Source organism: Sycon ciliatum, chromosome 11 (genome assembly GCF_964019385.1).
Source record: "Sycon ciliatum chromosome 11, ocSycCili1.1, whole genome shotgun sequence".
Taxonomy (NCBI): Eukaryota; Metazoa; Porifera; class Calcarea; order Leucosolenida; family Sycettidae; genus Sycon; species Sycon ciliatum.
In genome coordinates, this window is record NC_088653.1 from 23,035,054 (window position 1) to 23,051,746 (window position 16,693).

At 53.1% G+C, this 16,693-nt stretch overlaps 1 protein-coding gene across 1 annotated transcript in view; it reads left to right on the forward strand.

Annotated features, from left to right (window-relative positions):
- The window catches only part of LOC135827592 (uncharacterized), a 78,079-nt gene that overhangs the window by 26,426 nt on the left and 34,960 nt on the right, over nt 1-16,693 (forward strand). The window contains exons 32-44 of the mRNA XM_065340060.1: nt 1,159-1,398; nt 1,703-1,864; nt 2,030-2,122; nt 2,345-2,489; nt 3,505-8,067; nt 9,118-9,305; nt 11,071-11,206; nt 12,545-12,645; nt 13,036-13,148; nt 13,722-13,872; nt 14,455-14,534; nt 16,158-16,365; nt 16,619-16,681. Coding sequence (XP_065196132.1) covers nt 1,159-1,398; nt 1,703-1,864; nt 2,030-2,122; nt 2,345-2,489; nt 3,505-8,067; nt 9,118-9,305; nt 11,071-11,206; nt 12,545-12,645; nt 13,036-13,148; nt 13,722-13,872; nt 14,455-14,534; nt 16,158-16,365; nt 16,619-16,681 — 6,243 coding nt within the window. The remainder of the gene's footprint in view (nt 1-1,158; nt 1,399-1,702; nt 1,865-2,029; nt 2,123-2,344; nt 2,490-3,504; nt 8,068-9,117; nt 9,306-11,070; nt 11,207-12,544; nt 12,646-13,035; nt 13,149-13,721; nt 13,873-14,454; nt 14,535-16,157; nt 16,366-16,618; nt 16,682-16,693) is intronic.

Sequence of the window (16,693 nt, forward strand, 5' to 3'; positions counted from 1 at the left end):
CGAAGGAGAAGAGAGAGAGAGAGTGGGACAAACACCCCAATCGTATACATGAAGTAAAACATTGGTGTAAACGACCTCTGTGTTTAGCGACCACCTTCTTTTAGCGACCGTTTTTCCATGTACCGACAGTTCTACACAGAAACTGCAGCGGATACAGCGACCACCTGCCTTGCACGACCAGCCACCACACACAGACCAAACCTAACCAAAAGTGCCATCTTGGCTGTCAGGTTTGACCGCAACAGGGTTCAAGTGCGCTCCGATCCATGTGCATGCAGTCAACAGAAGTGACAAGGGACAGTGCAGGATGCGCTGCATGCACTTGAGTGAGGCGTGCCTTGCTGCACGAGAGTATTCTATGCTCCACACCTGTCAATATGAGTACATGGAAGTACAACCATGCATATGTATGTAAACAATCCGATATGTCCCGAATGTATGGGACCTGGTTTCAAAGACCACCTGGCTTTAACACCCGCTTTTGCTTGCACCGTGGTGTGATCGCTTAAACCAGGTGTCTGTGTACATTTATACAAAGACATGCACGTGCACACACACACACACACACACACACACACACACACACACACACACACACACACACACACACACACACACACACACACACACACACATACACACATATACCTTTGGACCTTTGGAAAGCCCATCGCCGAAGGCGATGATAGCTATTAGGCGAGGCAGTAGTTCTTGTGTCGGGATAAATCATTCGGACGGCGAAAGTCGCGGCCGCAGACACAGACGAACACTCTTGGTTGGGGCTGGCTTTGTGGCTTCCGACGGCTACGTTCGCGCCAGTCCCTCCGGTCCTGAGCAAGGTGGTACACACATATACGCACATACACACACACACACACACACACACACACACACACACACACACACACACACACACACACACACATACACACACACACACACATACACAGTCTACAATCACTGTCGTGCACGCAATCTTGAAGACAAAAAATGCGCGACTTATCGCGAGTGCGTGACTTGTTCCGGTGTGTTCAAGACTTCAAGAGAATGCCGGTAATATACCTGTGTAGTGATGTATTGTGGTGTGTGTGTGTGTGTTTGTTCGTTTGTTCGTGCGTGCGTGTGCGTGCCTATGCCAATGTGCGTCGAGAATTTCAGGTGCTGGAGATATACGATCTCCAGGACATTGGCCGCCAGCTACAGGCCGAGATCAAAATGTACACCGATTGCCTAGGCAACGAACCGAACGGCATCGGTGAAGACATTGACAGTGCCGAAGCCATGATGTCATCCATTCAGGAACTGGAGGGAGAGGAGATGGCGTTGGCATCGCGGATATCCGACTTCAACAGCCGTGTTCAGCTGATGCTCGAGTCACAGCCGCAGTCTGGTCGAGATGTAAGACATAGTAGTGTTGACATACTCAATCTGCGGACAGCATGCTGTTTCGTTCTTTGTGAACTCCTCAGCGCAGCACAGAGAAAATGAGGCCGAACCTGATAGCAATGAAAATAAATTTCCAAAGCCAGATTTAAATCAGGCCCGAACGTACCTTGCCAGCAGAGTGCTCAAAGGCTGACAAGTCCGTAGTGTTGACATGGATAGATGATAGGGCTTCGAATGGAACGAGGACGCTTCCTAAGTACTACAGTGCCGCTGGTTATGCTTCCGTCTGTGTGTGTCCGTGTGTGTCCGTGTGTAGCTACGTCCGTTACGCGCCGCCGTCGGTTCCCAGTGGGCTGCCGTGGCGCCTCGCCGTGCTGCCCGTCAGCAGTTTCTGGAGAAGTGCAGCACGCTGCATGTGCTCGTGGAGCAGTCGTCAGAGTGGTGTGTTGATGCCGCTCATGTCATGGCACGGCTGCAGGTACGTACTGTATGCGTATTTTCTCGATTGTAAGTCTCACTCGATTGTGCACGTCTGACTGTTCGAAATCTGGTTTAGTTGGTGGACTCGATCGCATAACTTGTGCCCACATTTTTTCTATGTTGTTTTTGGGAAGATTTATCTGTAATGTTTGTGTTCCTGCAGGCGGGCAAGGAAGCGGCGGAAACTGCTGACGACGTCCAGAGCTTGTTTGACTTGCTGCACGGATACTTTCAACGAACACAGTCTGAACAGAAGGTTAGTTAGGGGCAATAAGAAAGGAGAGAATACTATATATTCACAATTCCGTTATAGCGAGAGGCTGTAGGGTGGTGTTAGGAAACAGCAGATGGTTATTGAACAGCATAGTTGAGAGAAAATATATAATATGGGCTGAATGTCCCAGAAATTGGCAGAATGTTCCTGTACTCAATATTACCTAGAGTGTCCAACTGCTTTCTGTGCTTTTCCTGCTCTCAGGATCGTCTACAGTCAGTTCTCCATCTGACGGAGGAAATGAATAACGAGCAGGCTCGGCTTTTGTTCGACAAGCTTGTTGTCGAAACTAAGATGATTATGAACGCCTATGGGCACGAACATGACAGCCTTCTCGAAGTAGCTAATGGTGAGGAAAGGGCAGCTGTAGTTTTAAGTGTGTGTGTGTGTGTGTGTGTGTGTGTGTGTGTGTGTGTGTATGTGCACGTGTGTGTGTGTGTGTGTGTGTGTGTTCGCGTGCGCGTGCGCGCACGTGTGTGTGTGTGTGTGTACATGCATGCATGCATGCATGCGTGTGTGCGTAATTATGTCTGTTGTCCATGCCCCCGTTTGGAGTCCATTGTACCAGCTTATGCGGTCACCGATTGCTTTGCTTCAGTTGTGCGGAGATGTGCCTTTGTGGGCACCTGTCGTACGTGCTTACGCCCCGTTTCTGATTCCCCGCGTACGCAATGCCTTTGTTGGCACATGTTGCACATGCACATACGCATACTCCGCGTTTGATTCCCTTGAACACAGGACACCGTTTGCCACAATAGTAATGCTGGCATATTCACTGTTTTAAGCCCCCTATCCCCCCCCCCCCTCCCCTCCCCCCCTCCCCCTCCCCCCCCCCACACACACGCATGTCCTTGTCTTTGCAATTTCACTCTCGGTCTTCTAAGAGACACTTTAAAAGTATCCTCTCTCTCTCTCTCTCTCCAAGTTGCCTGGTTGCTTTCGTGTGGTTGTATGAGTGAGTGGTGGAGAATAGCTTGTCTAAAACCTGATGGTACTTGGCGCACAGCATGGGCTCGAACCCACAACTCTGCGATTATGAGTCTCATGTGTGCGTGTGTGTGTGTGTGTGTGTGTGTGTGCGTGCGCGTGTGCGTGCGCGTGTGCGTGCGCGCGTATGTGCGTGCGCGCGTGTGTGTGTGTGTTGCGTGTGTGTGTGTGTGTGTGTGTGTGTGTGTGTGTGTGTGTGTGTGTGTGTGTGTGTGTGTGTGTGTGTGTGTGCATCCGCGTGTGCATCCGCGTGTGTGTGTGTGTGTGTGTGTGTGTGTGTGTGTGTGTGTGTGTGTGTGTGTGTGTGTGTGTGTGTGTATGTGTGTGCATCCGTGTGTGTGTGTGTGTGTGTGTGTGTGCATGTGTGTTCTCTGCAGCTATATGCGGCTACGTGGACGTGGAGTCTGACGACTCGTCTTCGGGAGAGGACGAGGGCTGTAACGTGCTCGGTGCATCACGCTCTGCCATCTCTCTGGATGGTTCTCAGGTGTTCACACCAACAGCAGCCGGGACGGCAATGCGGGGCGGCGGAGATGGCGACGATGACTCTATGGAATCGTGTTATCAGATGCCGCGCAAGCAGCCGTCCACGCTGAGCATACCCGGCCGGGACGAGTCGTTCACGTCGGACGTCGAGACCGGCGTGGATGAGGCGGACGTGTTCGGGCATGGCGGAGGCGGAAAGCAGGGAATGCAGAAGATGAAGTATGCCGTGCAGGAGCTGGTCGAGACGGAGCGACAGTACGTCAAAAATCTCACCGTGCTGGTGGAGGGCTTTCTGCCGCACATGAAGTCCGACTTCTTGCCCAGCATCCTGGTCGGCTCGGAGAAGGAGATCTTCTCGAACTGCGCCGAGATCCTGGACTTTCACGCCAAGCTGCTCAAGGACCTGGAGCTGTTCGCCGAGGAGGACCCGCGACAGGCGTGCCTTCTGTTCGTCAAGCACGAGGAGAGCTTCTGGATGTACTTTCCCTACTGCAAGAACAAGAAGCGCTCGGACGAACGCCTGGCGCAGTTCGGCGGTACGTTCTTCGAAGACATCAAGCGACAGCTCGGCCTGCAGTTGTCTCTGGGTGCGTATCTGTTGACTCCGGTACAGCGTATACAGCGCTATCGCATGCTGCTGGAGAACATCCTCAAGTACGCGGCGCGCGCCAAGCTGGACATCGTCGAGGACCTGGAGCAGGCGCTGGCCGTAGTGGCACGCATCCCGAAACTCGCCGACATTGCCATCGACTTCAGCCTGGTCACCAACCTGCCCGCCGAGCTCAACAACATCGACGAGCGGCAGTTCTCGCTGGCCGCCGACTTTGTGACCTGGGGCGGGAAGTCGCGCTCTCGCAAGGTCTCCAAGGGCAAGGACCTACACGTGTTCCTCCACCGCAACTTCATCATCCTCACCAAGAAGAAGGACTCGTCCTCGCACGGACGAGACGAGGGATTCGTGTACAAGAGCCACATACTCACGAGCGACATCGGCGTGGCCGAAGAGCCACCGCCTGATAAGTCGGACAAGAGCATCCGTCTGAAGTTCGCCATACCAATCGGCAAGTCGTCATCGAGCGGGGCCAACCAGTTTGTGTTCCAGGCGGCCACGGCCGAACAGAAGAAAGAGTGGATGCTGGAGGTGGAGCGTCTTCTGCTCGATCAGCTGTCCGCGGCCAAGAAAAGCCTGCCGCTGCGCGTCACACCTCACACCCAGCCACCGACATCCAACAGAGGTGGAGTGGTTGGTGATCCAGGCGAGGCGAGCGCGCAACGCGGCAGCAACGCCACCGTCCGCAGCAGCCAGGGCGAGCAGATTAGCGAGATGTTTGGCAACACGCCACGACCGCCGAATCGCCCGATCGCCGACAGGCCGGCGTCGTCCATGCAGCAGCTGCAGCTGCCGGAGTTTCACTTCTACGTCAAGCAGCCTATCACCGGTAACCCTGACGACGGAGAGCTAACGGTCATCACTGGGCAGATTGTTGAAGTTCTCGACGACACCATCCCTGGCGATCTTCTGATGGTACGCCGCTTGAAAACCGACATTGAAGAGGAGGAGGAAGGCTTCTTGCCTTTGCCTCGCCGTGCTCTTCTCACTCCGCCACCGGTGCCGGAACCAGCAGTCGTCCGGACTCGCTCGCCGGACTACGACGAGATACCGGAGGCGGCGGAGACGAAAACCACACGTGCATCGACATCCCAGCCGCCGGGCAGCCAGCGGTCTTCGACCGTGCCGACGCATCGGCAATCACATCACTCCTCCGTGCCATCCGCTCGTGAAAGCAGCGTCAGCAGCAGCGTTGGTGGTGGTGGTTCAGTGGTGGAGAGGCGTGAATCACAGCGGTCCACCGCCGGCATGCCACCTGCCCGTCCCCCACCGCCCGTAGCAGCCGTTCCACTCGACGACGACAAACTCTACGCCATCTTGGATCACCATGACGACACGTCTGGCCACGTCAGCGTCAAGTTTGGCCAGGAGGCGAGCGTGATTGAGCACATGGACGGCTTCTATCACGTGTGCGTGAAGTGCGACGACGGGAGCTACGAAGAAGGCCTCGTGCCAACTTCGGTACTGGGTACTTACACGCACATGATGGAGTTACGTGCGGATACACAACGATCCGTTTCGGCCGCTCCCAGTATCACCATCGAGCCTAACGCTGTACAGCCACGGTCTAGCGGTATTCCCAGTGAGCATCGCAAATCTACGTCCCTGTCAGCCGCACCTCCAGCGCCGCCTGGTGCGCCACCACCTCCCCCGCCGCCTCCTCCTCCTCCACCACCACCACCACCACCACCACCGATGTCTCCACCAATGTCGCCGACGCTGAGAATCAAAACCCGGCTGGACAAGGACGCCCCACTGTCTCCATCCGATGCCGCCGGGGGCCAGAAGCCGGGCACCCCGAAGACACCAATGTCCCCTTTCGGCGGCGGAGTCGATTTTCAGTCTGAGCTGGCAAACCGTCTCAAACGGCGTCGCGTCGAGAAAACCGATGACAACAATGACGACACGAACAGGCAAGAGAAACCCCCTGCTGTGGTGGAGATTGTGCCCCCACCTCAGCTGACGTCGGCGCCTGTTGAAAGCGTTCCAATGTCGTCATTGGGCGGTGGCGGCTCGCGGCCTGCGAGTGTGCCGGTATCCTTGCCGTCATCGTCTCAGCCGTCGAGTCGTGCCGCTTCCCGACCAGCCAGCAGCACGGCTGCTAGTACAGCAGCGGGCACGGCGGGCAGCAGCAGCCAGACACCTTCGACTGCAAGCAGTTCGACGGCGATCAGTCGTAGAACCAGCTCGCAAGCGTCTCTCGGTATCCCGTCCGGTGATCTGCCGCCGCGTTCCAGAAGCCCGGTGTGCATTCCGGACGACGAACTCGAGGACGAGGCACACGCCGTCCCCTCCCAGGGTGTCGCCGCTGCCTCCGCCCCGGCCCCGATGCCCGCCGGTCCCCGACCTGCGTCCTACGCGCACCACTCTTCCAGGAAGCCGCCCCCGCCGGTAGCGCCCCGACCCGGCTCGCTCGGCGCCAAGCCCAGCGGTTCTTTCCGACCGTCGCAACACACGACATCGCTGGACGTGCTCACAGAACAGTCTACTGCCGCAAACGGACTGTCTACAACTCCACGCTCGTCGATAGCCGAGGAAGTCCGGTCGCTCTCCGACAACATTATGGAGGTCAAGCCTCTCGAGGGCTTTGGCGAAGAAGACGTGTACGTGGTGGTGAAGGACTACACGTCAGAAGCCGGTGGGTATGTGACCGTGCATCAGGGCCAATTTGCCACTGTCCTGGACATGGTGGACGACATCGCGTTGGTCCGCGTGCACGGCGTGAACGGCGAGGAGCCCGAGGAGGGGTTTCTCCCGCGCCTCGTCCTGGACCGGCCCGGCCCCGGGATGCAGGCTACCAGTGAGATGGCGGGGACCGACCCGGATCCCGAGGTCGATGACGAAAAGCCCCTGAGCCCCGGCCCAGTGTCCGTGAGCATGTCGCATCTGCTCGGTCGCCCCAAATCTGATCCGGTCATCTCCGTACCGCAGCAACCGCAGCAACAGGAGAAACAACAAGCAAAACTCGCATCGCGGCACTCCGCTCCGCCAGGCACCATCAAACGCGCCACGACCAATGTGCTCAAGCGTCGCTCAAAGCTGCAGGATCGTCTGCGCGCCGCGCTGTACAAGTCTGAATTCCTGGGGCTGCCCGAGGCCAGGCAGAAACTGGACGACGGAAAACTCGACGAGCTTTCCAATCCTGGCGAGACGTTCGTGGCGGTCGAGAAGTGGACGGCTGCGGACAGCGGACAGTTGTCGCTCTACAAGGGACAAGTGGTGAACGTCCTGGACCGAGATGCGGCGGATTGGTGGCTGGTGCGTGTTGAGGTGAATGACTCGGCCCAGTTCGTCGAGGGCTGGGTACCGGCCAATCACCTCGTTCCCAGGGAGTCGGATACGGAGGGAGAACCCCCCGCAGCAGCCACGACGCCGTCGCAACCAGCGATGATGACGCCGGCGAAATCCATAGAGCCCGTTGCCGAGGAGACGGAACCCTCCTGGTATGAGGGCAGCAAAGCGTCGTCGGAGGAGGAGCTCACCGCGGTGATCGGCGCACGGTACGCCGTGCGCTACGACTTCTCGGCCGACAGCCAGGACGCTCTGCACGTCAAGCAGGGTGAGACCATCGAGCTGCAGTCGGTCAGCGGTGAATGGTGGTACGTCTCGCGCCGTGCTGCGGCGGGTGATGATGACGCTGCAGAGCAGGGCTGGGTCCCGGCGTCATACCTCATCTCCGTGCCAACCGGTGGCGGCGCCGCAAGTCAAACTGATAGTGGTGGTCGGCATGGCAACGACGAACCTGACTCGGCACCGGCGTCGGCAGTTGTCGTGGTACCCAGGGCACAAGTGGAGCATCATCACTCTTCCGGTGACGGCGATGTTGAGGACTCGGACGATGATGGTGAGTGTCCTGTTCGAAATCAATGTAATATGCTGTATGAGCCAGCGGCACCAAGAGTACATGAAAACCAGAGTGTGCAGCTTGGGGCTTTTTCTACATGGGTGTCTGTCACGGCGGAATTCCGTGATTACATCATATTTGGCGCAGATCTGAGGCGGGAAATGGCGTAGTGCGTACAACTGAGCTGCAGTTGTGCAGAAAGAGACCTGCTTGAATCCTGCTTGTACGCACTACATCACTAAAATGATGTAATCACGGAATTCCGTCGTGACAGCCACCCATCCGAGCTGCACACTCTGGTTTTCATGCACTCTTGGTGCCGCCTATGCATAAAACATGGCTATAGCCTTTTGTGGGGCGACGTGTCACCTATTTGGCACGTACAGCCTGCTCCAGCACATTCGTGAGTACAACCATATTACAGTGTGTACGGCTGAAGTGGACTCACCCCGCAAGACCAAACGGCGGGAAGATTATGCATAGCCAGTAGCCACCATTGCACAATGACATGATTTGTACCATAAACACCCCACGCATACAGCCATCTGGGCATGGTCGCCTGTGCTGTGTTGAACAGTGCATTGCTGTTCTATGGTCATCCGGGGGTGTTGAACAGTGCATTGCTGATCCATGGTCGTCTGGGTTGTTGAACAGTGCATTGCTGATCCATGGTCATCCGGGGTGTTGAACAGTGCATTGCTGATCCATGGTCGTCCGGGGTGTTGAACAGTGCATTGCTGATCTATGGTCATCCGGGGGTGTTGAACAGTGCATTGCTGATCCATGGTCGTCTGGGTTGTTGAACAGTGCATTGCTGATCCCAGTGTACTCACATGCATTACTCATACCTTCCATATTTGGCAATGCGCAATGGGCTTATTATAATCTTGTACACTCCAGTTGTGGCTTATAGTACTGTCGGGCGCCGAAGAACGGCCATGCTAGGATGCTGTTGTAACCCTTCTGTGTGATATGTGTGTGCGTACGTGTGTGTGCGCGCGTGTGTGTATGCGCGTGTGTGCGTGCATGCGTGCGTCTGTGCACGTGTAGACACCAGTTCGGAGGGCGAAGGCACGGGGGAGATGGGCGTCAATCGTCGCAAGAACCTGGCCCAACGTCGCCGCACCGTGTTTGAAGACTCCACCACCACACGACTCATGGTGGATGAGCAGGCAATGGAGCTGGAAGCTGAGATACGCCAGAAACGTAGCAAAGCGCAGGAGACACAGAGCAAGGCGGTAAGTAGATCATGCGTCAGGGGCAACGTCGGAACGTAGTTTAGTGTGGTAGGGTCAGCCATCTGAAGTACAATTTACTCGTGTGGGAGGGGAGGCTGAGCCGACAATTTTGGAAATTTAGAGCCCCGGATGAGTGTATTTTGTTGATTCACGGGGTATCTGTGGCAAAAAGTGGTATGGTCAATACCGTAGTGACCGCACCGTGTCCGACGCCCCTGTGCCTGCCCCTGGCTAGAGTCTCACATGTTCATCTCCTTGTGTGCTTTGATAGAAGTTTCACGTTGGGGGCCTTTTTTAGTGCCGATCAGTGTGTGTGTGTTTTGTGTGTGTGTGTGTGTGTGTGTGGTTGTGTGCGGATGCGCGTTTGCACGTGCGCGTGTGTGCGCATGCACGTGTGTGTATATGCAGTTCTTCAGCCTTTAAAGGGGAAGTTAAGGCTAAAATCAAAATGTTCACCAGTTGTAGTCTTCGGGGTGCTGAGTCGAATGGTCTTGGTCCAAGGAAGCTGAGACGCTCCCTTCCTACTTTAATCCCAATCGAACTCGCGCACTTCCACCGAAACTGGGTGCCTGCGCCCTACTAGATGGGGATTTGTATGCAAAATGTCACTAAAAGCGCCATTTCGTTCTTATAAAAGCACGGATGACCGCGATTGGCCCATATGTTGTAGTCTTTTGGACGCTGAGTCGACTGGTTTTGGTCCGAAAAGGCTGCGATGCAGCGTTCCTCCTTTATTCCCAATCGAACATGGTTGAACAAGCGGCCACGTGCTTATGCGTACACCAGTCACCTGGTCACCGTGCCTGCAGGGTACAACTTACTAGCCTGTTTGACCTTTTTTGGGTGCAGTCCTGTCACTCGAGTTGAACTCGAGTTGAACCTTGGTGTAAAAGTTGTCGCCTGCTGGCGCGGTGACCAGGTGATTTGGGCACCCAGGAGCACGTGACCGCTTGTTCAACCATGTTCGATTGGGAATAAAGGAGGAACGCTGCATCGCAGCCTTTTCGGACCAAAACCAGTCGACTCAGCGTCCAAAAGACTACAACATATGGGCCAATCGCGGTCATCCATGCTTTTATAAGAACGAAATGGCGCTTTTAGTGACATTTTGCATACAAATCCCCATCTAGTAGGGCGCAGTCGCCCAGTTTCGGTGGAAGTGCGCGAGTTCGATTGTGATTAAAGTAGGAAGGGAGCGTCTCAGCTTCCTCGGACCAAGACCATTCGACTCAGCACCCCGAAGACTACAACTGGTGAACATTTTGATTTTAGCCTTAACTTCCCCTTTAAAGGAATTGAATGGTGCAACCTATATGCACACGTTGTCATTATCTGCTGAGCATCGCTATAAATACCTCCTCCTGTGTGCCGTGTCACGGTGTGTCTAAGGTCTGAGGCGTGTATGTGTGTATGAACATGCGCACGCGTGTATGTGTATGTGTGTGTGCATGTGTATGTATGTGTGTGTGTGTGTGTGTGTGTGTGTGTGTGTGTGTGTGTGTGTGTGTGTGTGTGTGTGTGTGCATGTGTATGTGTGTGTGTGTGTGTGTGTGTGTGTGTGTGTGTGTGTGTGTGTGTGTGTATGTGTGTGTGTGTGTGCGTGTGTGTGTGTTTATATGTGTGTGTGTGTGTGTGTGTGTGTGTGTGTGGGTATGCATGTGCCCTACTGTTTGTATGCATTTGAACGCGTGTACGCCTGCGTATATACACGTATGCACATCTGTACGACTCAACATGTCTACGTGCCGTGTGGCTGCTGCTGCAGGGAGAGAGAGGGAAGCGTCACTTTCTCATTGCCGAGCTGGTCGACACTGAACGTCGCTATGTGAATCAACTGCGCTTCACCCTGGACAACTTCCGGCCTAAACTGAATACTCCAGGGTGTCCATCTGAGCTTCATGGTACGGTCGGAAAGCGGCAAGGAGTGCAGATTTAATGCAGATACATCTACAGTCAACTTCGCTTATAACGACACTCGGCGGGGCATCAAAAAAGTGTCCTTATTCGCGAAGTGTCGTTATACCCGAAGTCTCATTATGTATTGATACAGTTGGAAGGGACTTTGCTCTGGGCATGGAAATGCTGTCGTTATTGGCGAATTGTCGTTATATCCGCAGTCGTTATTAGCCAAGTTGACTGGAATTATTATACAGTAAAAACCTGTGACTAATGACCAACCCTCGGGGCAAAGAAGGGGAGGGAGGAAGAAGGGGAGGGAGGAAGAAGGGGAGAAAGAAGAGAAGGGGAGGCATAAACAAGTGAGAGTTTGTTGATATAAAATACATTCCACTGCACTAAACACAGAGCGCTTACCCGTCCTTTGCGCCGCATGCCAACTCTGTACTGCAAGATACAGTGCTTCGAAATTCCGCCAAAAAGGTTTCTATTAATACTGAAGAATCACGGACCCAACTCGCAAGGGAGAGAAAATAAAGAGTAATAAAATAATAACACGTATCACGGAAAGAAGGGAAAGACCAAGAAATAACAAACGGGACAGCAATTGAGTGGGGCTGCACAAAACAGCGGTGACGATGGGACCGATAATTGCACCTATCAACACTGGCACTACAAGTGGAATTTGTTAGGTGGCCTGCAAAGCACTCCATAAGCCTTTGAGCTGGTCACTTAACTCCAGGTTACCAGCCCCGCCGCATTCGTCCTACCATGCGGTTGTCAGGGTGTAAGCGTAACCGTGTTAGCAGCCTATCCATATTAGTCCTACCATGTGGAAGTGCGGTGTAAGCCTAACCTCTTTAGCTGCCCCTTCCACATTTGTCCTACCATGTGGAAGTGCGGTGTAAGCCTAACCTGTTTAGCTGCCCCTTCCACATTTGTCCTACCATGTGGAAGTGCGGTGTAAGCCTAACCTGTTTAGCTGCCCCTTCCACATTTGTCCTACCATGTGGAAGTGCGGTGTAAGCCTAACCTCTTTAGCTGCCCCTTCCACATTTGTCCTACCATGTGGAGGTGCGGTGTAAGCCTAACCTCTTAGCTGCCCCTTCCACATTTGTCCTACCATGCGGAAGTGCGGTGTAAGCCTAATCATTTCACCCACTGTGAGTCCCGCTCTAGCCCAAACCTGGTCTTGAATGTCTGTGTGTGCAGTGGAATGTTAACTGTATTTTCCTTCACCATGGGCACAGGTAATGTCTGCCTTCTTCTCACTGGGCGTATTGCCGCAGTTCCTGAGCCAAGTCTTGTTCCACTCTTGTGTGGAATGTGTTTGTTTCGTGCAGGCAAGAAGGTGTTTATCTTTGCAAATATGGAGGAGCTGTTTCAGTTCCATACGAACGAGTTCTTACGAGAGCTAGAGAACTGTGGGGACGATGGAGAAAAGGTATGGGAGCTGTGTGTGCATGTGTGTGTGTGTGTGTGTTTGTTTGTGTGTGTTTGTACGTGCATGCGTGCATGCGTGCGTGCGTGGAGAAAAACTCAGTCTAGCCGAGTCTGCACGCGAACTGTGATTTCGTTTGTCGCTTGCTGGTAAAGATCTGAAGGTGAAGATATATTAATGTCTGCTTGCACAGTGAAACCTGTCTAAGACGACCGCTCAAGGGACCTTCAAAATGCGACCTCTGTTACCAGGTGGTCTCCTTATCCAGGGTCATTTGACTGGAAGTAGCATCCCTTGATCCTGGTGGCAGTGGTCTTCTAGGACAAGTGGTCGCCTTATCTGAGTGGTCGCCTTGAATGTCTACCTGTATTTTGTGGTTTGTTTCTATTCTAGGTCGGCCGTTGCTTCACAACGTATGAAGATTACCTTCAGATGTACGTCTCCTACTGTCGTAACAAACCCAAGTGTGATATGTTGCTAAGCGACGCTGTCAAGCAGTTCTTCAGGTAAGAGCGTGGTTGTACGTTCAATGAGTGCAGAAAGTGCAATACCATCATGTCGTCTGGGGATTAGCGGATGACCATGAAACTCCGAGTTACAGCTTAATTCAGCCTACAGTCCATTCATCGGAAACAGCTTTTGAAAAGCCGATTTGGGCCGAATTGAGGATGAAAAGCCCACTTTAAATTGGTTTGGGATCTGCTTCTCCATACATGTGAGGTGATCACACGACCAGTTTCTGGCAGTGAGCAACTACAAGTATGTATGTGTGTGTGTGTGTGTGTGTGTGTGAGTGTGTGTGTGTGTGTGTGTGTGTGTGTGTATGTGTGTGTGTGTGTGTGTGTGTGTGTGTGTGTGTGTGTGTGTGTGTGTGTGTGTGTGTGTGTGTGTGTGTGTGTGTGTGTGTGTGTGTGTGTGTGTTTGTGTGTTGACTAGTTGAGGGAATGGAAAAAGGAAAAAAATCTGAAGAAAAATATGTGTGTGCGTGCGTGCGTGTGTTGGCGTGCACGCATGTTTGCTGTGTACGTCCTGTGTGTGCACGTTTGTGTGTGTGTATGCCGATCACACCCGCGATGCAGCGATGTACCCAGCCCGAACAAGCTGACCATTGAGGATTACCTCATGTGCCCGGTGCAGCGCATTAGCCGCTATCAACTCATGCTCAAAGACCTAGTCAAGGACATGCATCGACATAGCCAGGAGTGTCCCGATCTGGAGTCAGCAGTGGAGGTAGAGTCCAAGCCATGCCATGTTTATACCCTGAAGCTGTCATAAAAAGTGTACTTTTACTGTACAACGAGCACTTGTCTTGCACTTTGTACTTTTTAGACAGGTTCAGATCTGGTTCTATGACTGAGGGGGGGGGGGGGGGGTAGGTTGGAGGGAGGTTAGAGGGAGGTTGGAGGGAGGTTGGAGGGAGGTTGGAGGGAGGTTAGAGGGAGGTTGGAGGGAGGTTGTTGGTGGGGGGGGGGGGGGGGGGGAGGGGGGCGGCGGTGCTGGCTGGCTAGCTGGTTGGCTGAGTGCCAGGGGGGGGGGGGGGGGGAGCTGAGTGCGTGGAATCTTTGAATCTGTGGGCGTCTGTCTTCCTTCACTGGCCCAACTATCAATTTGGCCAGAGTAACGCGTACACCGGTGAATTTTGGCTTCTATTTGCGGGTGAAATGTGTACAGTCACTTGACTGTCAAACACTTGGTGTGGAAGGGTTCCTTTGACCACACTTTGAATCAGAGATATTTGCACTAAGCCGGGGGCCATTGTGTGTGTGTGTCTGTGTGTGTTTGCGTGCGCGCATGCGTGTGTGTGTTTCCAAGGTGATGATGGAGATTCCACGGCGTGCTGACAATGCAATCGCTCTCGACCTTGTTGATGGGTCAGAGGGCATGGAGACAAGGTGAAGGAAGGGCTGAAGATGATCTGCGCCTCTCTCTTTCTCTCTATCTCTCTCTCTCTCTCTCTCTCTCTCTCTCTCTCTCTCTCTCTCTTTGTCTCTCTCTGTCTCCCTCACTCTCTGTCTTTCTGTCTTTCCGTCCCTCTGTCCCTCCGTCTCTCCGCCTCTCCGTCTCTCCGTCTCTCCGCCTCTCCGTCTCTCTGTCTCCCTCACGGTCTCTGTCCCTCTCCCTCTCTCCCTCCCTTCCTCCCCCCTCTGGCTCTCTGTCTCTTTGTCTCCCTTCCTCCCTTCGTCCCTCCCTCGGGCTCTCTGTCTCTTTGTCTCGCTTTTTATTTCTCTGTTTCTCTCTGTCTGTCTCTCTGTCTTTCTCTGGCTCTCTCTGTCTCTCCCTGTTTCTCTCTGTCTCTCTCTCTGTCTGTCTCTCTGTCTGCCACGGTCTCTGTCCGTCTCTGTCTCTGTCTCCGCTTACATCATAGCCAGCAATCGTATGTCATCACGTACATTGAAAATCAACATAATTTTGCGAATCGACCTTTTTTTCATGATCACTTTTCAACGAGGACGAAGCAAAGTCGGCCGAACGAAGCCTAGAGGAAGAAAATCACCCTCTCCACTTCACCATCACGATACTGACATAGATACGAGATGAAACAACTAAAAAATCCACAAGAAAACTGTACGGCCATCATCGCGCTGACTTTGGTCTGACTTTGGTCTGAGAATTTCTATCACGATCAAAAATGTACGAGGAGCACTCAAAAATAAGCCACAGACGTACCTTTATCGCTCTCTACTCCTTTTTCAAGGCACAAAAGTCGACTCTCCACTTTCAAACCAGGAACCAGACATACCAGTGGTCCTTTTCAGCTGCTCCTTGAGCGCAGGAAATGTTCACCAAGGGGCGCAGAGCAGCATCCATTCCAGAAAAAGAGCTAAAATACGAGTGAGACTGCATGCCTGAGTACATGAGTATGAGTACATGCAGAAAATAGTCAATTTCAGCGATTCTGCTCCAAACAGCAACTAGCTTCGACTAGAAACAAAGATTACACCAAAGGATCAAACAACAGCCATTTTCTGCAGTTTTTTTGCAGATGGCTTCCTTGTGCTTGGCCCAGCACGCCAAAAATCACACCTCGGAGGAGTACAAAAATTACAACTCTCAGATGTCCTCGATTGCTGGCCATGATGAACACTATTTCTGAAACAGCCGGGAGCTGAATAAACCACTAAGCATAGTGATAGCACCATGGTTTAGGACACAGACAAACTTTTATAGCACATACAAGCGCATGTGCTTCTACCCGGGTATATTTACACTGAAAACAAGCAGATGTTTTGTTTATAAGCGCATGCGCTTACATGTAGGGAAGTACGGTGACGGTAGGTGCTGTGTTCCTATGCAGTCTTTTCGAGCTGGGTATACTATGTGAACATAGCAAAAAAATCACCACCTATGTCCTCTTCACTTACCAATACTTTCTTCTAGAAAAGATAAAGGACCAAGGAACTACAAGTTACGCTATAATGTCCACAAACACCACCAGTTGGTCCTTTTTTCTTTTCTATAAATGTATCCTTGGCTCTCCATCCGAGTTCAATACTTCCTTCTTTTTCTTTTTTTAGATATGGAGATTTATTGCGTCAGGATGCGTTCATAGTTTCTGACCAGAGCAGTCGCCGGCAGCGACAGACAGGTTCCGGCGAGCGCCTTCTCTTCTTGTTCCACGACCTGGTCCTGCTGACCAAGAAGCGGCGCGTGGAAGCGGCCGACATGCCACGCTACGTCATCAAGCATCAGATGAAGATGGACGAGCTACAGCTGACGCCCGTGGTGAGTGATGAGTACCCGGGCGGCCAGACATGGTCTACCAGGATAAACTACTGCTTGGAAGCGGCAGGATTTTTCTAACTGTGCTGCGATTCATAGTCACACATTTGTTGTGGTGTATAGAACTATCCTAACAGATTTTGAAACGCACTGCAAGCCCCCCTGGGGGTTGATGTACAGTGAATCAGTGAATCAGTGAATCTAGCTTGCTGATCGGCAGTTCCAATGTGCCGTCTACACTGTGTATGCTTCTCAGGTGGAAAGTGACGCACGCAAGTTTGTGCTCGCCGTCAGAACCAAGTCTACTGCAGTTCAACAGGTAATTATATTA